The sequence below is a fragment of the Motacilla alba genome, chromosome 5 (assembly GCF_015832195.1).
Source record: "Motacilla alba alba isolate MOTALB_02 chromosome 5, Motacilla_alba_V1.0_pri, whole genome shotgun sequence".
Taxonomy (NCBI): domain Eukaryota; kingdom Metazoa; phylum Chordata; class Aves; order Passeriformes; family Motacillidae; genus Motacilla; species Motacilla alba.
The window spans coordinates 42,057,119-42,081,966 of NC_052020.1; the positions used below are offsets into that span (position 1 = coordinate 42,057,119).

At 37.6% G+C, this 24,848-nt stretch overlaps 1 protein-coding gene across 3 annotated transcripts in view; it reads left to right on the forward strand.

Annotated features, from left to right (window-relative positions):
• The window catches only part of TSHR (thyroid stimulating hormone receptor), a 42,283-nt gene extending 17,644 nt beyond the window's left edge, over positions 1 to 24,639 (forward strand). For all 3 annotated transcript variants that reach the window (XM_038139461.1, XM_038139462.1, XM_038139463.1), the window contains 7 exons: positions 4,634 to 4,708; positions 5,861 to 5,935; positions 7,520 to 7,597; positions 8,541 to 8,609; positions 14,843 to 14,920; positions 22,018 to 22,206; positions 23,007 to 24,639. In XM_038139461.1, coding sequence (XP_037995389.1) covers positions 4,634 to 4,708; positions 5,861 to 5,935; positions 7,520 to 7,597; positions 8,541 to 8,609; positions 14,843 to 14,920; positions 22,018 to 22,206; positions 23,007 to 24,411 — 1,969 coding nt within the window. In that variant the 3' untranslated portion in view covers positions 24,412 to 24,639. The remainder of the gene's footprint in view (positions 1 to 4,633; positions 4,709 to 5,860; positions 5,936 to 7,519; positions 7,598 to 8,540; positions 8,610 to 14,842; positions 14,921 to 22,017; positions 22,207 to 23,006) is intronic.
• Positions 24,640 to 24,848: the final 209 nt, after the last annotated feature.

A 24,848-nucleotide genomic window follows, 5' to 3' on the forward strand; every position in this document is an offset into this window, starting at 1 on the left:
TAATGTTACTGAATTCGGATAAAATTTTAAGTAGCATATTAACATTTCTGAAAAGTTAGCTGGCAAACATATGTCTCAATTAATTAATTAGCCTAATATTTGAATAGTTCTTACTATTAGTTTCATTTTTAGATACATTTGGATTTGAAAGTAGTTACAGCTTTGCAATGAAACATGAGTTCATAGTTATTTGGAAGTCTTGACACATATTTTTATAAAATCAAGTGACTTTCTCTGCACATCCATTCTTGATGAGATTAAGTTTTTTGTGTATTTTCATTAAAAAGGAAAAGGGAATTGCTGTTCTTGCACAGTCAGGTGGTGATTTGATTGTGAACTAATACATTTTTAATTCCTGGTCTGAATACCAGAACTAAAATGTCAAACATCAAGTGTTTTTAAAGCACAAATAAGACAGTTTTAAAATTGTTTCTGTACTTCCAAGAATAGAGTTTGTAAAGCAACTTTGAATATTTTTGTAAATACTCCACTAATAATTCTATTACCTTGTGGGTAAGTAGCAGAATACTTTTTTTTTTTTTTTATGAGCTTCTCTAAGTAATTTCAGTTAGGACTGCAAATTTTATTGTTTATAGCACTGAAATGTTTGTTCAGGGTACCTTTTCCCTTTTTGCATCAATGGTCAACAAAAATGCCAACTAACTGTCTCAGGTTTTCTTATACATTTAAAGCACTTAATGCCCAGAAGGACTCAGCATTATAACACTGCTGTATGCCATGATTTTTCTATTTTCTAAAGCTGCATTTCAAAAGTAATTTAAAATCAGCTCTCATAGACACTTAGATATCTGGGAACTAGCTTAACTAGGCATTTTAAGTATACTCTTTGGCTTTACCTGCATTTTAGGCAGCTTAAACTACTAATAGTTTTCCTAGAGCTGGTTTTCAAAGAACAGTAACTTTTTAAGTTCACAAGTTTCAATACTTTCAACTCACCAATTCATAGAAGATAAAGGATAAAAGTGCAAACCCTGCTTAATGAATTTGCTGATCATCAACTTGCTCTTCTGTCTTTATGGATCTTTTGGGATTAAACTTTACACCACAGCAGTCTTTTGATTACAGCTTGAAAATTAGGGTCATACATTTATGTGTCTTTGAGTAGATTACTCATGCCTGATTACTGTAAAAGAAATTGTGAAATGCAGTTTGTCCTGCTAATTCATGAGATCAGAATTATTCAAATATCCTTCCTACTTATGGGCTTAACTTCATAGGCTTTCATATTAATGGAGCAGTAGATATCCTTTAAATCTGTAATTTTAGAGAGGAATTCCTTCCAGTACTCTAAGACTAATAATGTTTGAGTATTTAAAACAAGGACAGCAGCACAGTTCATGAATGGAAATGAAGATCAGTGGGGAGGAAAGGGTTGGAAAATAGAAGAATGGGAAGAAGAGAGAAAAAATAAATTGGATTAGAATTGTTTTCATTCAGAGACCAATCTTGCACCGAGGAGATGTTAGAAAACAATGTCAAAGAATTCATGTATCTGTGTTTGTTTTGGTTATTTTTTGTCTACTGAAGAAGTGACATTTTCTCACAAGATAACAGAAAATTGTGAAAGACTTAAAAGCATTCTTCTTATAGACTTGGGGCCTCTTTGTAAGCAGGGAAAGGAGATAAGAAGTGCGGAGATTGTAAAACGCAGCCTGGTGAAGATTTGCACATGTTCCAGGCCCCCTCTGATATGTAAGGCAGCACTCAGGTCTCACTGTGTTTTGCCCCTGCTAATATGAGCCTAACAGCCTATGTGTCTCTACTTGATTTTTTTGAATCCTCCAGCCAGCAAGATGATGGAATAAATCTACTCTTTGCACTTCAGCTGTGTGTCATGGTTGCCTTGGTGCTACCTTCATTTATCCACAGCACACAAGACCTTTCTCTTTTTCACCCAGATAAAATGAGAGGCCACATATTCAGGCCAGTCAAATGCAGGAGGCACATTTGACTGGACTAGAAGTAGGGAAAATTGGATTTCCGTCCTCATTTTTTCTTAAGGGTAACACTGTCTTCTGTCAAATCACCTTTTATTTTTATACCTCTCTCATCTGTTTTGACTAGACACTTTTAAGCCTGGCTGTCTGCTCCACAATGGCCCCTTTCTTCCTTTTGGGATTTAAGGCACCTCTGCAATACAAAGAGTAGGATGAATTGCAAGTTTAAATACAGTATATATTAAAGCATACTTCTTTTTGAATCCAAACATTACCAGTTCAAGAAAATTGAACAGCAGGGATATAAACCTTTTCCCAATGTTTAGTTGAATCACATTGATTGCCTCACTCAAATTATTTAAGATTTTCTCTCATTACTGTGCTGTCTCATCTGGCTATTTAAAATATTTTATTCCCAGATTAATTAGCTTTTCATTTGCCTTTTTAAATCAGCAAATGTCCTCTCATGGCCCAATTACTTAATAAATCAAAATTGTATCTCATTACATTATTTTGTTCTTTTAATTTTAGTACCATCTGCTGATTTTGAATTCTTATTTCCAGTACCCTCATCCAAGTAATTTAGGCAGAATACTATGAATAGCAACAAACCAAAACCTGATGACTCTTTGATACTCCAGTGCATTATCCATTTCCAGGCTAAAGGCTGAAATGAAACTCTTTCCCTGGAATATGCTTGGTCCACAGAGGATTATCAGGCCAGGAAGCCCACAAGTCCAACATTTTTAAAGGAGTCAGTGATGGAAAAAAAATAATTGGAGAGAAGCAAGAAACTGACACTGAGAGGATTTCTTTTAAATACAGAAACACAGCTACAGTTCAAAGTAGCTAACAGATGTGAAGAATAGTTGAATGCAGCACTACAGTAGCAGTATTAGAGCAATTAATGACATCAATTTAACAATCAAGTAAAAGGGTAATTAATCCTCATTTCCCTGCAGTGTTTTAGTAAACAGAGAGAAAACTGATGACTTGAAAGGTGAAGCAGAACTGTTTTGTCAGTACAGTAATATATGGAGAGGTTGAAGTCTTTGTACCAATGTCTATATTGTGATTTATCTACTAATTTCTCTCTCTTTTCCCACTTCTGTTTCTTAGACAACTTGGCTGGGTTGATTTTATCCTATTTAAACAATTCCAGAGCCAGAGAAAGTTTTAAATCCCAATTTTCTGATTCTTATATTATATAGGTTACTTGGCAGTTAGGCCATGGTAAATTGAATCCTACTGGTTTCTGCCCATTGGGTCTCTGTCCAGTAGCAGCACTTCTTTGACTGATTTAAGGCTGGAAGATCACCCACATAATCTGCACCACCATGCCATCTAAGTCTGTCATGTTTATCAAATTTCTTTACATAAGTAGCTAGAAATGTTTTCTTCAGACCCATTGCTCCACTGCTAGTATCAGAAGGAAACCCGGCACCATTCTTTCTATACGGTTTTTATTTTAAGAAAGGCTGAGAGTTGTTTCAGTGGTGTTATGAACCAGTGTCTAGAGCTGATTTAAGGTAAACAAATAGAAGCAAATATACAAAACCATCCATGCAAAACTGCTGGAATCAGTAAAGAGTCCAAGAAATTAAAAGTCTGCATGTGATGGGGGAGGGCTTTTTTAATAAAAGATGAAAATTGGTAGGTCTATTGAATCTACCTTGATACTGAGAATTTTGGCAGATTCTGGTGCAGCCAGACTGCTGACTGTTGTTACAGATAGAAGAGAAAGAAATCTGCTAGAAAATAGAGGAATTAGAAATATTAAAGAAATTGTACTAAGGGAAGAGACAAACATTTCAGAAAAATGAGGAAGAGTCATGACTCCAGGCAATGATGGTGGTGGCTGGAGGTGCAGCAGTCCCACCAACACATCTACAGAAAGCACCATCATGGCCACAGCTGTGATTAGTGTCAGGCTGGTTTTCAACACGTGTAGACTAAAAAGCCATTTGCAGACCAAGCTTTCTCTTGGGTAGAAGTATTTAAAGACTTAACTGTGGACAGAAGATATAAGGAATGAAGTCTATGTTATGTCTTGCCTTGTTATATAGCAAAGAGATATGCTATCCTCCATACTGCTGGGCATGGTTATGTAGTATGTGTTGTGTCCATTTCAAGCCTCAGAACAAAGTTGATTTAAGTGACTGAGCCATCACTTGAAGAGCTCTGTAAAAGACAGGAAAAAATAATACAAAATACTGTCAGACCCATGAAGAAAGTAAGCAGAAAAATTGCACATAAAATTATAGGGTGCATGGATGGTTGTAATTTGATAGGATTATTATATACAAATAATTAAGGTTTTACTTTTCTTCTTTTTACTCAATGTTGCAGAAAAAAAAAAAAAAACCCTCACCATGTTCAAAGTAACAGCCATTACCACAGGGTATTTGTCTAGATTTTAGGACTATGCAGACAAAGGATCAATAATCAAGTCTTACGTACTTCTTATCCCCTTGCTCCAAAAGGCCAGTCCCCAGGATGGCACCTATCCAGATGATAATGCATCATTGTAAGATTGCTCTGGTCTTGAGCTAGTGCTATCCAGTACAAAAAGCTTGTTGCAGGAATTAGGCCCCTGAAATTTCATTTTAACATTGACGATTTCTGTTGTGATATGTTATTAAATATTAATTATTAATGTTCCTCACTTTTTACAGTGAAATTCGAAATCTTAGAAACTTGGATTACATAGATCCAGATGCCTTTAAGAACCTCCCACTTTTGAAATACCTGTAAGTATTTTGTACCTGCAACAAATTGGTATTTAAATCTCACAGGTGACTCGTTACATTATAGCAGTTTTGTTTGCATTTGATTTTGGAGCTGACTGACATGCTTTTCCCTGTTGCTTCATTCTAATGACAGAAAGCCAGTAAGGGTAGGGGCTGGAACTGTTACTGCTTTTGTGAGACAGGAAAACATGTTCACAAATTCATCAGTAGTTTTCCCATTTGTCTTATCCATTAAATATCTAGAATACACTGATATTCCTTAGCAAAATTCCACAGCTAGCTCTTTTCTTATGATAAGTGCTGTCTTACTCTATTTTTGTAGGAAATATTGGAAGAAGGGACACAACAGACATATACATGTCTTTAGTATTTACTAGAGATTTACACAGGGTTTTAAAGCATACCTGTCAGCCAAATGTGAAAAGCTAACCTATGGACACCTGATTTCATATGACCTCTATGGCAGAAAGAAATCCTGAAAATTTCCCATGATTTTCTAAAGAAACTTCTATGATTTTGAGTAATATTTGGAAGAAGGGCCTCCATGTGTATGTGGTGAGGGCAGTGGCAAGGAGGGAAGATTTGTCCAGGTTTTTCCTCTAGATGTGAAAGCAATTAAAAAAAAAAAAAAGTAGTAAAAAATTCCATTTCAGGATAATAGTTTTAAAAATTGAGAACTGCAGTTGTTTTCACTCTACAGGAGTTCATAAAGAAGGGACTTTAAGCATTTTACATTTTAGACATTTTCCCTTTTTAGCGCTATATGAACAACTCTTAGCCTCACTGAAAGATAGAGGATTCAGGGGTCCAGACTATTAACTGAGGAAGCCTTAATGTCTCAAGTTAAAATAAACCAGAGTTTTAATTATTTTCTCCTTATCAATCTCACAAGATGCTTCCCTCTGCAGATCTGCCTGGCTGTCTTATTAATATGTGTTCTCATTTTTTAGATTCTGTAATTTATCATAAGTCTGGCATTTTGAATTTTTTTATATTGTTCTTGCATCCTGCTGGTTTGGACAGCTGATTATAAATGAATTGATTGACAATAGAGAGGATGCAATAACCATCCTGCCCTGTTGAACTCTTTAAATACATTGTTCATTGTTGTTCAGTGAGGCAGTAATTCTTTCTGTTTCTCCTCTCTTTCAGTGGTATTTTTAATACTGGACTCAAAGTATTTCCAGACCTCAACAAAATCTATTCATTTGATGTGAATTTTTTGCTGTAAGTATCTGTCCTCACAGCTGGGTAGAATATTGCCATCCTCAGACCTCATAAAAATGTATAATGAAGGTTTCTGGTTTTGAGAAAAATATCATTTAATTCTGACAAAGTGGTTTTCCTCAAGCAATATTTCAATGATCATTAGCACCAAATCTAGAAAATGTCAGGTCACCTAGCACTACACATTTGACCTGAATTAGAGACAGGGACACACGGCACATTCATGATACATTACTTCTACAGCCCCTTTGTTTTTATTTTGGTTTTGGTTTTGCAATGACTGAATTAATATGAAGTCAGAATAGTGTGACACATGGGACTTGAGCTGCCATACATCCTTCTAACATCAAGTCATCCTATCAAAATTTTTCTAACAAATTTGTGCTGGCATGGTGAAGCAAACTGCAGAACAACTTCTTGAAGAAAGAGAATGGGAATGCAAATGGAGACAAGGAGGTTCACTATTATCCTTAAAGGTATTTCAGAAACAAAGAGTTCTTCTTTGAGCTCTAAAATAAGCAGGAGTTTCTTGGTATTTAAAAAGCACAGACAATATCCACCTGTGTTAATCTAAGTCAGAATTGTATGCACAAATGTAGCACAGAAAAGGAATGAAGTTATTTCTGGCACATGGATAATTGTTAGGACTTCTCAGCCCATTGCCTTTATGCGTGGGCCTTATTAGGCTGTTCCTAATCCACAAGCTGAAGAGAAACTTTTGCACAATATTTTCATTTCTAGACTATAGTATTACTCAAGAAAAACCAGGAAAAGGGCAATCAAAGACTTTTCTCTGCCCTTTGTTTCTACCAGCTTTTTCCTCTCTCCTTTCTCCAATTTAGTAATAGTAAATCTCTTTAGTTTTCCTTTCTCCCTCTTGTTACAACAGAATTTTGGTCTGAAGATACATACTACTTATTAAGAATGCAGAGTAGGAGTAAAGAAATGAGTAGTGAAACAGTCCTTTGGACAGAGGTGAGAAGAATAAGTAAATTATTTCACTTACTAGTGAAAGAGATGTGCTAGATGCACTTCTGTAAAGTAAAATGCCTCTGTCCTGAATAAGGTATTATCTGATATCTTATCTGAATTTAGAGAGCAGATTTCAGCTCTAAAGCCATGTGGGTTGTTCAGTTGACACTGCAGGTAATGCTTACTCACTCTGCTAATTCTCTGGCTCATGAAAGCAGGGACCTGTCTGTGCCATTAGCCACTCTTATCACACAGGCTGGCACACCTCACCACAACTACAAAACCCATTTACCTCATGAGCTGTCTTCCTGGGTGCTGGAATATGCTCAATTCTTCATTCTACATGTATCTTCTGGCCTTATATATAACTTAACAGGTTATTATTTTAAACTTACTCTTGAAAAAATAAATTTAAATTTATAATATAATAAATACGGCAATGTTGTTTATTTTATAATATATTATTATTAAAACATTTAAATTAATTTATTTAAATCATTATGTTTTAAACTTCTATTTATTATCAAGGCAGATAACAATCAATAACAAAGCTGTTGTCCAGATGCTCTGTTGGGCAGATGTTTGATTGTGATATTTTGTCTCCTTTTTCAGTGAAATTGCAGATAATCCTTATATGACTTCAGTGCCTGCAAATGCTTTCCATGGGCTTTGTAATGAATCTCTAACCCTGTAAGTTCTTCCAGTTTAAGTCGCAAAATGTTTAAAAAAAAAATTACTCCTGTCCTACTCTCTAGTAGTTTGCAACAGAGAAACATCACAGACAGTATCTATGTTCTAGTTTGCATAAATTCTGTACTTTGACAGGTATTTGAATCAGTCCCGCTCTTTTCTTTAAACTGGCTTGACTAAAGCAGTTTTTCTATGACCCTAGCACCAGTGAATGTTTATTTTTGGTAAAAAAATCAAAGGAGAAAGTATGCAAAGTTCTCCCCCTGTAAAGATTCATCAGGGTTATAACTGTTTAACTTTTTTTGCAACCTGAGTGGTACATACTATGGAAACTAATGGATGGCAAACATCAGAAGAGTTATATTTGAAAGAAAATTTTTAAATAAAGTTCAGTAATGCAAGTCAGTCAGTGTGAGCCACAAGAAAGAGCTGATGGGAGTGAAATTACTGTAAGGAGTTATGACCTGAACCGGGAGGAAGAGCATTAGAATACAAACAGATGAATTCTACAGAGATTCTAAAAAAATCCTTTTGCTCTAAGGGAGTAAAAGAATGATTTCTAAAAATTTAAGGCATACCTGATAGTAAAATCAGGCCTTTTTTGCTAGTTAGTTCCTGTAGCCTTCCTTGATCAATCCTAGCAGGATTTTGTTTCCTTGCTTTTACTTTAAGAGGGAAAATTATAACAAAGTGGTTTAGTCTATCATTGCTGTAAAAAGAGGTAGATGGCACACCTGCCACATGGCATCCTTGATTCAGGTGCACTCAAGAACACTTCTGGGCATTTGTTTGACCTTGCACAGTAACTACTGCTTCTTCAAGAGATTTAACTCAGCCCATCCATGAATGTGCTGTTGCAAAGAAAAATGGTGCATAAGATGTTAGGTATTCATGTATTGAAGCAGCCCAGAATACACTGATGTAATTTCTTCTTTGCTTGCAGTAAACTCTACAATAATGGTTTTACCAGTATTCAAGGCCATGCTTTTAATGGGACAAATCTGGATGCTATGTAAGTAGGAGGTAATCCTCTTCTTTCAGAAGAAAAAATTCAAATTTCTCTGCTTATTTGAGGCTCTGAAATATGTATCTTAGTTTAATTACTTTAAAAGAGCAAAGAGAGGATGTTAGTTTCAGCCAGCAATAACAGTATCATTGCTTAATGTCTTTTGCAGTGTGCTTTCATTTAGTATGTATATTTATAGCTCAGAAATGAAATCATGGCAAGTAATTCCATTGTGAGTTTTGTCCTGGTTTGAAGCTACAGTAAAACTTTATTTGATCAGTACCTTTTCTAAGAAAATTTGGAAGATAATTATGCTTTTTTTACAAGACTGTTTGTGTTAGTAGGTGTAGCACTGATAATGGTAGCAGTTCTTTAACTTACCTGCAAAAAAGAGAGCGGTGTAAGGTGCTGGGAGCAACTCAGAGGAACCAACCACTTACACTGGAAATGAAATGCACATCTCAAAAGCATGAATCAACCTTTTCCTATTTCTCTGCAACTTCTTACTGTATTTTCAGAAAAAATAATATTTAGTGAGTGAACATCCTTTTTACACCATACCCAAAATCATCTGCCTCAATCATTAAGAGAGAATAAATCTCAAATCTAGAGACTCCACTCACTTTAGCAGAGCTTACTCTTGTCCTACAGAGGCTTGACCAAAAACTGTCACTCTCATGAGTAAAGAGATTTCTTCATCATGAGCTCTTAAATTAACCAGTGAGACATGAGGATATATATGATTATTTTTAGTACTTTATTTTAAATTAGGCTTAAATTCTATAACAATTCTATAAGAGCATCCTTCACATGGTCCTAATCTTTCCAAACTGCCTATTTTAGCTTAGCAGCTAGCTAGACTTCTTAAAGTCTGAAAGGTTTGAGTTAAACCAAAGATCTGGAATAGATCTGATTTTATTCACACTAGTTCAGTTACTTTGAACTGAGTGCCCACAGAAATTGCAAGATGTAAAATATGGCAAAAAAAAAAAAAAAAAAAAAGCCAGTGTCTTGACTGAATCTCTCTAAGCTGCATGCAGCAATACTCAGAAACTTTCCAAGCCTTGGCCATTATATTAACTGTGTTGGTTCTTCCACGTCTTACATTTTGACAAAACACAGGTTGGACACTATTTTGTAGCAATTTTTCTTTATGCTTCTTTCATAGTATGCAGATGCTATTGCTTCTGTCCTCTTTGGAATTCTCCTTATTATTGAAGAATCAAAGGAAAATGTAGTTTTAGAAGATATGGAGTCCTAAACATCTGCTTTATTGAACTGGGAAGGAGAGAAGCAGACAGCACATACTAGCCTCCGTAGATACTATTTGCTAATTTTTGGGAAAAAAATGTAATTAGTATTCTTTAAAGATATATAAGTATTTTTTAAGGCTAAGATTAGAGGGCTTTACAGAGAGATTTGGACAGACTTGAGAGCCAGGCAATCCCCATCTATATTGAATTTAACAATTGCTGGATTCTCTATCCGGCACAGTGTAATCCTGGTTATACATACAAAGTGGGAGGCTGGAGAGCAGCCCCACAGAAGTAGATCTGGGGATCCTGGTTGATGGCAAGTTGAACACGAGCCAGCAGTGCCCTGGCAGCCAGGAGAGCCAGCATTGTCCTGGGGTGCATCAGGCACAGCACTGCTAGCTGGGCAAGGGAGGGAATAGTCCCACTCTGCTCTGCCCTGGGGCAGCCTCACCTCGAGTGCTGGGGGCAGGTTTGGGTGCCACAACATGAGCAGGATATCAAACCCTTAAGTGTGTCCAAAGGAGAGCAGCCAAGATGGTGAAAGGCCTTGAGGGCAAGACTTATGAGGAGCGGCTGTGGTAACTTGGCTTGTTCAGCCTGGAGAAAAGGAAGATGAGGGGGAGATCTCGTGGCAGTCCACAGCTTTGTCAGGGCGGGCAGTGGAGGGGCAGGGGCTGATCTCTCTCTGGTGACCAGTGATAGGAGACAAGAGAACAGAATGAACCTGCATCAGGGGAAGTTCAATTGGACATTAGGTGAAGGTTCTTCACCAAGAGAGTGGTCAGTCACTGCAACAGACTCCCCAGGGAAGTGGTCACAGCACCAAGATAGAGTTCAAATTGCATCTGGATGATTGTCATAGTCACAATTTTGTTTTTCGTCATCCTGCAAGGACTAGGGAGTTGGACTCCATGATGCTTATGGGTCCCTTCCAACCTGGTAAGTTTTGTGATTTATGATCCTAAGTGAATCCTACCAAAGACTGGCTATGATGCACTAGTCAATCAAATTAAAAAGGAAAAAAAAAAAACAAACAAAAAATAAACAACCAAAGAATAACCAAAACTAGACTTATGTTCATGGGTTTATCTACCAGCAGTAAAAATGGCTTATTACAACAAACACTTTTCTCCTAATTAAATCATATGCCATTTACTTGGAGCAGAGCGCTACTCCAGATGTACAAGGCAAACGAGGGAGCTGAACATGAGTGGTGAAGACTTTATCTGTTTGATAAACTACACTGAAATTTCTAAACTAATTTTCTGAAGTAGTTTGGTTACCATATGACAGGATAAAGTATAATTTTGCTAAGTGCAAGCTTGGAGATTTGTTGTTTTTAGCAGCAGCATTAAGTTAATATAAGAGGCAAATATTTCATTTTCTCTATTCTGACATTTCTAATTTGAACTCCTGTTTATCTACCACTGTATAGTGAAGGAAGTACCTGTTTTTCTCTGTGTCTGATCCAAGAGCATTTGAATTTAACAAAAATAGGAGCAAAAATAAACTAATAGAAAAAGGGTGAGGGAAATTTGAATGTATTTTGAATGACTATCTCAAGGACAAAAAGTAGTAACAAAGCAAAACAATCAAAAACAATAATAAATTTTTGGCAAATTATTCAAAGACTTCATGTTCCATCCATAAATCAGAAGACTTTTTGGGAATCTTGGATTCTATCTTCTGCTATGCATTATGCCTTTCTACTACTCTTGCAGTATTAAAATGTCTATGTAATTAAAGGGGACCAAAGAAATTAATGCAGGGATAGGTGAAAAACCATGGACAAAGGGTTTCCATTATCATAATGAATAATGGCACTACCTAGTCGATCTTGTCATCCAGCAAGGATCCACAGTACTGCTGTGTAAGTTTTATAAGGGCAGGGAATTCAGGAACCAGGAATGAAGGGCTCAATGACACTTTTACTGAAAAGCATTCATCTGACACTTGAATCCCTCATCTCAACCCATCATTAAAGTCCTAAACTGCATCTCTCCTGCAAAGTAGTGCTGCTGCGCCAATGTTTATTTCGTTAAGGTAATTGGTGAGGAAAGAAGAGTTTTTAAAATATATTTTCAGCGAATGGCAAAATATATTTGTGATGAGCTTTTACAGAACTATTTAAATTACTGAAGTGGAAAGTGTGCAATCTCAAAATCTAATAAAAAAATTCCAAAAGAATATATTTACTTTAGTATACACTTTCAGGGTTCACTTACGGTGCTTGGCACAGCTCAGAGTTAAGATAAACAATTGTGTGGAAAAATCATATGATGAATCCATAGTGCTGCTCACTTGTATCTTTTTTGCCTGTTCTCCCTTTCTTTAAACTTCATTTCATAACCAGCTGGATGCATATGTTTTACATAGCACTTGAAATGTCCTGTTAGTGTTTTGTGCCCTCAGAAGGTCCTGCTCAGCATCCTGCAGTCATGGCGTTTTCTGCTGTGGTTGAGGCTTAACACAATATTCTTCCACTTACCCCTGACCCTGAGTCCACAGAGACTGTTAGACACAAGTATAGGTGGTTTACTGCTCTGACTGGATTGAAAAACATGAAAAAGGGCCTTCATTTACTTACAGCACTACAAAAACATCAGCATCTCCTACTCCAGATTCTGAACTTACTGCTACAGATTTTCCTGCAGTTTGCACTGGGTATTCATGTGTATCTCATTGCCATCCACCAACTCTCCAAAATTATGATTCTAGTGTCCTCACTGAGGCTAGATAGTACACATCAACCATGTGATTTCTAAAACTTCTAAGATTTGTTTAGACATGTTGATACCACTGTTGTGGTTGTCTCTTCTGCAGGGAATTTAAATGACATTCTGTATCACTTAACTATCAGTAACAGCAGGATCAATGGCACTTTCAGAAGGAACTGACTCTACATAAGCTTTTTTTGTCAAATTAGTATTCATCAAAGCCTTATTCTTTCCATCTAAAAGCAGTACCTACCAAAATAAAAGGGCCTAAGCAACTGAAACCAATTAGCATCAGGAAATTGTACATTCTGATGGACTTGACTCATTGATGTGAAAACTGGCAGCTAACACCGCAGCCCCTCCTTAGTAACACATGGTTCTCTACTTCCCAAAGTCTTTAGCCGTTTCTATTTGTAACTTTGAAGATTTTTATCAGACATATCAGCTATTATATTTCAGGTTTATTAGTTACTATGGTACTCAAACATCAGGGGAAAATATTTCAAAATTGGACAAGCAATTAAGTGGTTGTATAATAGTGTCTAGTTACTAAAGCAGACAGGTTTTGTTAGGTTAAGCAGGTTTTTGTGTCCTTCAACACTACAACCTAGATGTTGAAATCTTGGATTAATTCTTAACTGTTGCTCTGGTTTTAATTTTTGTATTCATTTTGCAGACAAAATCATAAGGAAATTTGCACACTAAAGGAAATGATCAGAACAATAATGTGCCATTTACAGAATATGAAAATCAGTTCTCAGAAAACACAAACACCAGGTGATGCTAGAATGCCATATATTAATAAAGAATGAAAGCTTATTTCAAACAACAACAGTTAAGAAGGTGATGTAAACTATTTTCCTCTGTAAGAAACAAGGCTTAAGGCATGAGTAATGTCCAAATGAATAGCATGCCAGAAGCATTATTTGGCTCCCTAAGACTTTCTGTTGTGTAACCCAGATGAAGTGCATTTACTTCTCATTTCTTACTGTGGTGATCAATAAAAGCTTATATCCAGTGAATGTTATGAAAAATTTGCCAATGACTTCAACCAGGACAGGATTAGAATATTTACTTAATTTTTTTCCACAACACAGCTTGCCAGCTGGGCAAGGGAAGGGATTGTCCTGCTCTGCTCTGGTGCAGCCTTACTGGGAGCAGTTTTGGTCATAATATAAGATATTAAAGAGTGTCCAAGGAGGGCTGGATGGTGAAGGACCTTGAGGGGATGTATGAGGAGCAGCTGAGGTCACCTGGTCTGTTCAGCCTGGAGGAGACTGAGGGGAGACCTCACTGCAGTTTCAACTTCCTCGTGAGGGAAAGAGGAGAGAAAGACACTGATTTCTTCACCGTGGTACCCAATGACAGGACAGGAGGGAATGACCTGAAATTTTGTCATACAGGTTAAGGTTGGATATTAGAAAAAGGTGCTTTCGCCCAGAGAGTGGCTGGGTACTGGAACAGGCTCCTCAGGGAAGTGGCCACAGCACCAAACCTGACAGAGCTCCCGAAGTGTTCAGACAACAGCACATGGTGACTCTTGGGGCTGTTCTTTGCAGGGCCAGAAGTTGGATTTTGATGATCCTTGTGGGTCCCTTCCAACTCAGAATGTTCTGTGACTCTGTGAACTTCACAGACACCCTCTGACATCTGTTGTGACCACCTTCCTGTTGCACTTATCTTACTAGCTATATCACAAGCCAACATGTGGATGTTTATAACGGGGTACCAAACATCCCATTCTTTCCTTGCTCTTCTTATAACAAAATTTCAATCTTAACTTTGGCCTATATATAGAAACTTCTACTTGACTATGGAGATTTTAAAGCATTTAAAAATTTTATTGAACTCACAACATGGAGGAAATTGTTTTCCTGTTTGTTCATGTAATTCTCCATAGTCCATTCTGACCAAAGAAGACAAAACTATTTCACCTCATCCTCACATATATGTACTTGAAGATAGTGAGTATGCATGTGCCCTTATGTGTATAACAGTGAGAGAAAAATTTTGGAACAAAGATAATAAATAAATTAGCAAAATCAAGTATTTGTTGAGGAATTTAATTGCTGTTCAAAAATGGAAAACCTGTATTTTGTTTCTTGGGTACACAGAAAATGAAGGAACTATGTTTCAATATGTGGTTGGGAATGCATGGCCTTTATACATATTGCTTTTGTACATTTGTGCAGGCAAGTAAACTCGAGATCTTCAGTAACCTATGGATAACTACTTCCAAATCACTGTGTTTTGTTTGTTTCTGCAGCTATCTGCACAAGAACAAACACCTCAAAGTTATCAATGATGATGCATTTCTGGGAGTGCACAGTGGACCAACTCTACTGTAAGTAGGTGAAAATGAACTAGAGAAAGCTTTAAAAATAATACTGTTTCAGCTTCCAATTTCTTTACAGCTATTAGCATCAGAGCAGGAGGGACAGGAATGGCATGTTTACAAAAACAATACCAGCAACAAAGCCTGTGCTTTAGGGAAGTGATTTATGAAATACTTGCCTCCTACATTACATATACTGTTCCTACCAATTATTCTTATGGAAGATTCTGTACTACAACCTGTCTTATGGCTGTACAATTGTAATACAAAAGAAGGACTCTTGTACCACATGTGTACAGTCAATTGAATTAGAGGAAAAAATAATTTTAGACAGAAAAATAGTTCTGATGCTCTTTTTTTCTCATGTTATTTGGCTTCCAGTCTGATTTTATCCAAAGAACTTTTCATTAAAATTAGGAATCATAAAACAGAATGAAAATAAAACTTTTAAGAAGTTAAGAACTTCCAGAAGAATCACATTCCCTGACTCAAATTGTCTAGTATGTAATGTAGTACATACAGCTGATCACAAGGAGAAAAATACTGAAGGGGGACTTTCTTCCTCCACTGCAAAACCCGATGATGCTGGCAGTGCTCAGTCCATGCTTTACTTTCTACTTTTCAGGAAAACAGCTTATTCATAGCAGAATAACTGTATTTTTCTTGGAAGGAATCCTAGCAGCTACCTGCAATAATCCTAGCAGCTACCTGCATTATTTTTCTTTCAGAATCTTTTCAACTCCAGAAAATCTGTCTTGCTTCAGCAGGTGAGAGCCTGCAAAAGCACAGATTGTTGACTCTTGATTGTTGTGGGTATTTAAAGCATCAGTGTTGTTGTTGTGCTAGAGAGGTGAACAAGTAATGATATGCTGGAAAAGGTTGTGGGTGGTTAATTGTATGCTGTAAGAGCCAGTTCAGCTTCCTGAGCAAAGGCTAGCTTGGAGATTTATCAGTTACACAAAACCTCTTGCTTTAGGGGCTGGAGATGCTTTCCTAGGATGTGCGTATCTAAAAAAATAAAAACAACTATCTAAAATAAAATAAAAGAACTTCTAAAAGTTCTAAAGGACGTCTTTTTTACCTTGTTTTCAAGTTAGAGATCTCAAATGACCTGATTTTTTTTCAAGTCTTCCGTAACTATTGTGCTATCCCATCTACCACTGATCCTTGATCTCAGGACATGCTTTATACTTGCAGTCTGAACAGCCAGTTATCCATCTCCTCTTAGAATGATACACCTTCATGGCTAATAAGAGTCCTAGCAGCACTTAGAACTAAAGAGAGATGTGGTACTTACTATAGTGTCATTACAGAGAGAGGTGTTGCTTCTCAAAGGCAGCAGGCCAGAAATGGCATGTGAGCACAGTAAATCAACAGTGGATTTTAACAGCCAGAGTATTTCACATAATTGTACTTTGCTCTGTAAGTCCTAAGATAAAGCTCCTAGGATGGTGTCACACTTTAACACTGGCCTGCACCTCAGCTCCACACAGCTGTGTATTTGCCCCTGCTCCCAATGGGATGAGGGAAAGAATTGGAAGGGTAAAAATGAGAAAAATCATGGGTTGAGATAATGTCAGCTTAATAATTAAAAAAGGGATGTTGAAAAAAAATCAGAGGGTCAAGAAAACAAACCAAACCCAAGAACAACAAGTGATGCAACAAAAACAATTGCTCACCACCAGCCCATTGATTCCCAGCCAGTCCCCTGGCAATGGCAGTCTTGGCAAATGTCCACCCAGTCTTTACTGCTGAGCATGATGTGGTAAGGTCTAGAATATCTCTAGGTCAGCTGGGGTCAGCTGTCCTGGCTATCCTCTCCCAAATTCTTGTGGACCCTTAACCTCCTCGCTGGTCAGATGGTGTGAAAAACAAAAAAATGCCTTGGCTGTAAGTACTGCCCAGGGAGAGCTAACACATCCCTGTATTATCAACACTATTTTCACTCCCAAATCAAAAACATAGCCCCATACTAGCTACTGTGAAGAAATTGAACTCTATGCCAACCAAAACCAGTATAGAATTAATAATTCAAGTTATTAGCTTTTTATTTTATTTTAATGTAATTTAATAGCAGCTTAGGGGCTTGTGTTACCCACAGATAACCAGGAATTATTCTGCATGTGTGATGTGGAAAAGGTTTGCCATAAAGTGAGCAACAATTTAAAGTGGAATTCTACCACCTGGACAGATCTCTTAGCTGACCTTCAGGAACTAGAATTATTTTAACAGGAACAAAAGAGTTTCTGAAACTCCCGTATATGCATTACCTTAAGAGGGCTGAAGTCAAAAGATGAAAACTGAGTGGAAACCTAGTATTTGTGGTTGTGTCGTGTCAATGGCCATTACTATCTCCCACAGGAAACAAAAATGTCCTTGCAATTGGTGCCTCAGTATACATCCCCACTATACCATCATGACCAATGAGTTGCTTAGAGAGAGACCACAGATTTGTTAACTAGTGTAACAGTCTGAAAAGTCTGACCAATACAGCCCTTCCATATTCCCTTGGGCAGTGTAAACACTTCACTTGTTACAAGGAATAATTTATTAAGTAATTTTTTGTTCAGGCACCCTGCTGTTGTTTTACTTCCAAACTGTTTTATCTTGAAAATTAACTCTATGGAAAATTATTGTGAGAGTATGGCTTTTTTTTCTGGGACAATGAATGACATTGCTTATAGTGGCAGCAGTATGCACCAAAAATTTTTTTTTCAAAAATTACAAAAAGGGAACATTTATGGAGCTCTAAAGAAAAATCCTGTCTTGCCTCCCTACCAAGCTGCAGAACTTATTGTCTGGAGCTCCCTATGTGCACTCTTCAGGTGAGACAGGAATTTATGGTAGTTGGAATGTGTACCCCAGAGATCGTGCTTTTTTTTCTGATCAGGATTTCAGCAGCAACTTAAAGGCTGAAATACAGACCATGGATCCACTCTAATGGGGTAATGTTCCATTTTGGTTTGAAAGAAACCCAATGAGAAAAATTTAACAACAAAGAATTGTGCCTGACTATATATATGTTGTGTGAGTTTGGCCATGCTCTCAGACCATCTAATTAAACATATTCAAGTATTGAAAAGCTAGGTAATTTTTTTTTTTCAAATTTGCAGTTTACAGCAGCAGAGGAAGCAGGGATTGTGCTCGCTGAATAGAGGAAAACAGATGTCAGCAATTCTGGTTCCTTTGTCACTGTTGTATACTCAGATGTATGTCGATGTGTACACTGATTTCTCCCTTTAGAAGACTATTTTTAGAGTATGATGATAGTACATTGCTCTTCACCTCAAAATGAAGCCTTGGCAAGGACTCGGTGGACCTGATTTACTAAATGCAAAAAGAGCTGCTGCCTAGAGCAAAAGTTTAACAGAGTACAACAAAAGTACAATCAGGCTCATTATTCAGTTAGCTTTTGAACAGAGTCCAAACTCAAAATGTTACAGTCACACAAGATATATGCGAGCAGTTAATTATCTGTAGAATGCAGAATTGCTCTCTAAAGCATCATTTCCCAATCTAGGAATGGTTCCTCCCATGGGACATAAGCAAATCTTTGAGCAAGAGGAGCACTCTGTATTTTGCTAATCAAAAAATGCTTATTTTTAGATTTAAATAATCCTTCAGTAGAGTTAACATAGTATCTGTAGTTTAAGTCCATTTTATGCTTTATCTATTCCAGTTGTCAGAAATTTGTATACGATTAGGTAAAAATTCTCAATTGTACTGTGATGTATTCAATCTCATTTACTTAAATACCTGTCTTTTTAATTATTGCTATTACTGGATTTCATACTACAATTGCATGCTTCCAGCAATGAAAAAGATTATTGACAGAAGCTATTTTCCCTTAGATCTAGTTCTGAAATACTGACTTCATAAAACCAACGAAGAATTAGATTGAAATACAATAACCCAGGAAAAAAGAAAAAAAAATCTGAGCAACTGAATATCTGCTTAACACTTCTATAATATACAGTTGGTTCAGAAAAGAAATCTGTGAATTCCTAAGCTATGTTTTATTCCCATGTTCATCTGAACCTCTCCAATGTCTCCTTAACATTCAATATAATGTGTAAATTTCAGCTGAGATAAGCAACAGCCTAGAAATATGTGAGAGCAAGAAAATATGTGAGAGGATGAAACAAAACCACTACCAAGCCAAAATGTTGAGATTGAGAGCACTTTGGTTGCTGTTCCGCTTCACAGTGTAGAACTCTACACAACCACTTGCAGTACCTGAGTGGGCTGCAGACCATGGCTACTTAAAAGCTGAAGTCTGGTCTGGCTCTAGGCTAGCTGAGAATGTTGCTAGCCTTTTCCATAATCCTGAGCATTTGACACCTTCCGCAAGAGTGTGTGTGCCCAGTTTCTCTCCCAGACTCATGGGCATTTGTCAAAGGCCTTGTAGAAGTCCCAGGAGACTTTGAGCACATCATAAGGACAACACTCAGGACTTACTTTTAGAAAAGCCCCTGACTTTCCCCAGGTATATCATATTCGGTAGTGGCTTGTTTGCTGCCTTTCTGCAGGAGAGCAAAGCTGAAGGTTCCACAGCTCTTTTACCATTTCAACTACTTCCTCCTTCAGCTGCTTCAGAACTTTTCTGCTGAAAACCATCCAGTCCTTGTGACTTGCTATCATTCATTTTACCAGGTTCCTGCCTAGCCCTCTTTTATAGTCACTTCAGTTTGAGACAGATCCTCTTGACAAGTCTATCAGACCTCTAGCCCATTCTCTTGTGTTTCTTTAAGGGTGCAAGCTGTAGCTTAGCAGCGCCAGCACGACGCTCTTACATGCCATGTAAGCACTGCTGTGTTTAAACATCATCTTAGTTATCAACATAACTGGATGTTAATGAGACAGACATAACTGCAGTCAGTTCCCATTTTTCTCAGCAGACCAAAATCAGGACTGATCATCCTTGACTGATTGGGACTGACCATACTTGGCTAATCAGGGCTTGGTGCAAAGCACCAGGACAAGAGGAAATTGCCTGAAGTTGTGCAAGGGGAGGTTTAGATTGGATATTAGGGAACAATTTTTCACAGAAGGGCTTGTAAAGCATTGGAACAGGCTGCCCAGGGAAGTGGTAGAGTCATAGTCCCTGAAAGCGTTCAAAAAATGTGTGGATGTGGCACTTGAGGACGCAGTGAATATGGTGGGTGCTAGATTGATGGTTGGACTGATGATCCTAAAGGTCTTTTCCAACCTTAATGATTCTATGATTCTATACACTGGCACACAAAGATCATTCAGGAATATGTGTCTTCTCTATGAATACAGGCACAAATACTATAGTCTGGACAACTCCAACTACTTGGATTCACATGGCTCTGAGGATTAGTAATTATTTATAAATATTTTCAATCTAGTTTGAAGACAGCTGCTATGTGGCTTGAAGTAATTGTGAATCTGATTAGATCGTCATCAAGACTAGATTTGTAAGGTAAAAAAATCCCTGAGAATCTCACACTTTCCTCTTGGCCAGCTGACACACGCACAACAAAATGTGGACCTAGGTAGAATAATGAATAACTAAAAAATTATCTTTCATTGGGAGACAAATTATCACCAGACTCCCAGGAAGCTCTTTGATTTGCAACAGCAGTGGTCCAGAGAGGTCACAAGGCTTCTTGCTGGCACACACCACATACCATCAGTTTAGGAACTTCCCAAACTGGGATTTTAGGAACTTAGCCTTGAAGAAATGAATGAGAGGTGACCTCATCATACATCTGAAAAAATGTCTTTGTTGTGAGAGTGCTCCAATGCCGTAGCACGTTGCTAAAGAGGCTGTGGAGTCTCCTGACCTGGAGATGCTGAGAAGTCAATGGGGGACAGCTCAGAGCAACCTGCTCCAGGTGACCCTGTTTTGATCAAGGAGGTCAAACTGGATGATTTGGAAACTCAACTACTCTGTGATTCTTTAGAAGGTAAAATGACAGCAGACAATATTCAGACTCTTCTAAGAGCCAGTTCAGGCTGTTGGTAAAAATATCTATGGAAAAGGACTCCAGAAGAACAAAAAAGAATTTAATGTAGTTGAAATTAATTAGTTGTGACATATGGTATCAAGAGAGCTTTTAGAAGTGAATAAGTCCTCATACAAAAAGGAGCAGCATTTTCTAACTCAATTCAAAAACAAATATAAACAAAAGGAAAAAAGAAACAACAGAGCACACCCAAATGTTGTAGACATTTAAAAGTTGTTTCAAGCATAAAATTAGTTCTAATTTCCTTTTGGGCTCAGGAAACCAGACAGTGAGCAAGACTTCTAGAGGGATAAGAAAGTGTAGAAAAAACAGATTTATTTATTATGAGAGTGTTCATGATAAAACAATGCTCAAACAATGTTCCTGCCCTAGAACTCTTTTTACAGGTTTACTTCTTCACAGACTGTAATTCTAAAAACATCTTAACTTCAAGTGTCACTAGAAGAGGTTTTGGGACAAAGCAAAAACTGAGTAGAAAACACCAGCAGGACCAGGTGACACTCACCTGGCAGTCTGAAAGGAAAGCCACCTCCCCATCAACTGTGCATCACCTCTCTCATGAGTCCACCTCAGCAGACAAGTAGAAAGCAACAAACATAATACTCAGTTTTCTGAGAGATTCAGCATGGACTACAATAGAAGATTTGAATATGCTGAGAATATTGAATATTCTCAGTATATAGAGAATATTCCTTTAGGAATTGCAATGCTTTCTATTAAAGTGTGCCAATAGGTTAAAATTAATCTAAGGAAGTCTAAGGGAATATAACTCTTCCAATGGAAGATGTGATTTCTTTAAAGGATTTTTAAAACTGCAGTTACATATGTATTTGTATCTGGTTGGCTTTAAAGGTGTAATTTTAAAAGTTATGGTATTTTTTTATAATACATGTTCTGTGCTAAAAGACATTAAAGACAGGAGCTTTAAAAGACAGTGAAAATCATAGAGAAATGAACAGCCTTCTTGAATTTGAATGGAATCAGAATTTAGCAAGGCAATATGAAACCCCTACCTCCTTAGGATTTGATTTTCATTGTAGAATTCTGTGAAACTCCTGAAGAACAGTAACAATCTGAAAAAGAATCTGATCTAGTAATCTTTTTCTTTCTTAGGGACGTCTCCAGAACAGCTGTAGCCAACCTTCCAGCCAAAGGATTGGAAAGCCTGAAAGAACTAATGGCCAAAAATACGTGGACTTTAAAGAAATTACCAGCTGTAAAGGTATTTCTTCAGCTAATACGAGCTGACCTATCATACCCAAGTCACTGCTGTGCTTTCAAGAGCTGGAAAAAAAAAAGTGGGTGAGTTTCACTAACAGGCATTTATTTTTTTTTAAATACATCAGTAAAGGCAATGTTTATAAAAATACATCTATTGGCATTTTTGTAACAATTTTTTCTAGGTATAGACAATGTTCTCTGAACTAGGTTACAATTGCAAAGTGGCAGAAGAATTTTTGTAAGACCTTTTGCAGCAGTTCCTCCTCTTGTTGAGCCCAGAATAAAAGTGAAAGAAAGAAGAAAAGGGTAATGTGCTATAACAAGGCCTGGAAAAGAAGTGTTGGAGAGGTTATAGCCTCAAGTCTCATGTTTTCTTACCGAAAAGCCGTTAGCTGCTGAAAATTTTTTGACCGCAAATACTGCTGCATCACACCATGCAGAATTCCAAAGTGCTGCACTGCTAGTTAGCTGTAAAGAAGCTACTGAACAGAAATTAGACTGATGGAAGTTCTGGGAGAAATTGAATAGTGACCAACAGTGAAAAAGACAGTAATATTGTATGTATTATACAAGAAGCTATAAAGAGTAAATAAATGTCTTCTTACCTACTAAGAACGTAGATCTCAAAGAAGAAGATGGATTATGGATGTTAAACAAGTAAAATTAGTACTGGGGATAAAATTAAAAATTCAGTTAAATAAAAATAGTCCAGAAAAGCTATCGTACATTTTATGGTCTTTTAACAAAAATATATCCAATCACATTTTAATAGCTACATTTTTATCCAGGATGATTTGCTTTTGAAGCATTCCTTTTGTTCACAATCTGTGCACCATCCAGACTGTAAATGCCAGCAGTGATTTCCCCCTCTACTCTTTCAGGATCCTGGAGTACCTGATGTGTAACCAGAGCAGCCACAGCTTTCATAAGAGATCAGTCAAGACTCTGAGAGACCCATTTTACAAAGATTATGCAGAAGAATACACAGACCACACCAATGCTGTGTATGACACAAACACCAAGTCCACAAGTTTTCATGAAAATCCCCATTATTACATTTTTTTGGAGGAGCGTGGAGAAGGAAATCTTGGCTTTGGCAAAGAGCTCAAGAACCCTCAAATGGAAGATGCCCAGACCTTTGACAGTGATTATGACTATCCTGTCTGTGGAGGCAGTGAAGATGTAATATGCACACCAGAGCCTGATGAGTTTAATCCCTGTGAAGATATAATGGGATATCAGTTTCTGAGGATTGTGGTGTGGTTTGTGAACCTGCTTGCCATCCTAGGCAACATTTTTGTCCTTTTCATCCTTCTCACCAGCCATTATAAACTGACAGCACCTCGCTTTTTGATGTGTAACTTGGCCTTTGCTGACTTTTGCATGGGGTTATACCTCCTTCTGATCGCTTCAGTGGATCTCTACACCAGGTCAGAGTACTATAATCATGCCATAGAGTGGCAGACCGGGCCTGGCTGCAACACAGCCGGCTTTTTCACGGTCTTTGCCAGCGAACTCTCTGTGTTCACCCTGACTGTGATCACGCTGGAGCGCTGGTACGCCATCACCTTTGCCATGCGGCCCGACCGCAAGATCCGCCTGCGGCACGCCGTGCTCGTCATGCTGGGAGGGTGGCTCTCCTGCATCCTGCTCGCCCTTTTGCCACTGGTTGGTGTCAGCAGCTACAGCAAAGTCAGCATCTGCTTGCCTATGGACACTGAAACACCAGTGGCCGAAGCCTACATTGTCTTTGTTTTAATATGTAACATTATTGCTTTTGTCATCATTTGTGCCTGCTACATAAAAATCTACATAACTGTGCGAAACCCCCAGTACAAGTCGGGGGACAAAGACACCAAAATTGCCAAGAGGATGGCTGTGTTGATTTTCACAGACTTTCTGTGCATGGCTCCCATCTCCTTCCATGCTTTATCTGCCATTATGAACAAACCATTGATAACTGTCTCCAATTCCAAGATTTTGCTGGTACTTTTCTACCCACTCAATTCTTGTGCCAACCCCTTTCTTTACGCTATTTTCACCAAAGCTTTCCGCAGAGATGTGTTTATCCTGCTAAGCAAGTTTGGTATATGTGAGCATCAGGCTCAAGTCTACAGAGGTCAGACAGTCTCAGCCAAAAACAGCAGCGGGTCTTACGGGCAGAGAATCAGCCGAGGGATAGGTCAGGTTCTTACAAGCATTCAAGACCCAGTCAATGATTACCTTCCTGCTGTGACAATGCAGAACCAAATTCTCATGGAAGAATGCAAGCAAACTGAGCTCTAACATCCCAAAAGTATCACAGCCAAAACCTGAGCAAGAGGTGATTGTGCATACAGTGAATCAAGTCAGAAGACAATACTGTCCATATCCTTTTCCCCTGGGTTACGCTTGCTATAGCTGAAAGTACCTCTGGAGTGGTCTTCTTTCAGACAAACCACTTACCTGAACCTCTTATCTGTGCAGGACAAGACACATGGTCCTGATGATAATTCTAGAAGTAGATGTGAATGCTCTACACAAATAAGAAAATTATATATATATATATATATATATATATATACACACATATATATAAACGAGCAAATATAAAATATACCCTCAAATTAAAAGAAGTAAGAAGCCCGACAGTAAGACTTGGGGGTACTTATATGACTGAAAAAAAAAGGACAAAGTTGGATAAATAAAATCATATTTTAAAAAAAAATTAAAAGGTTGAAGCT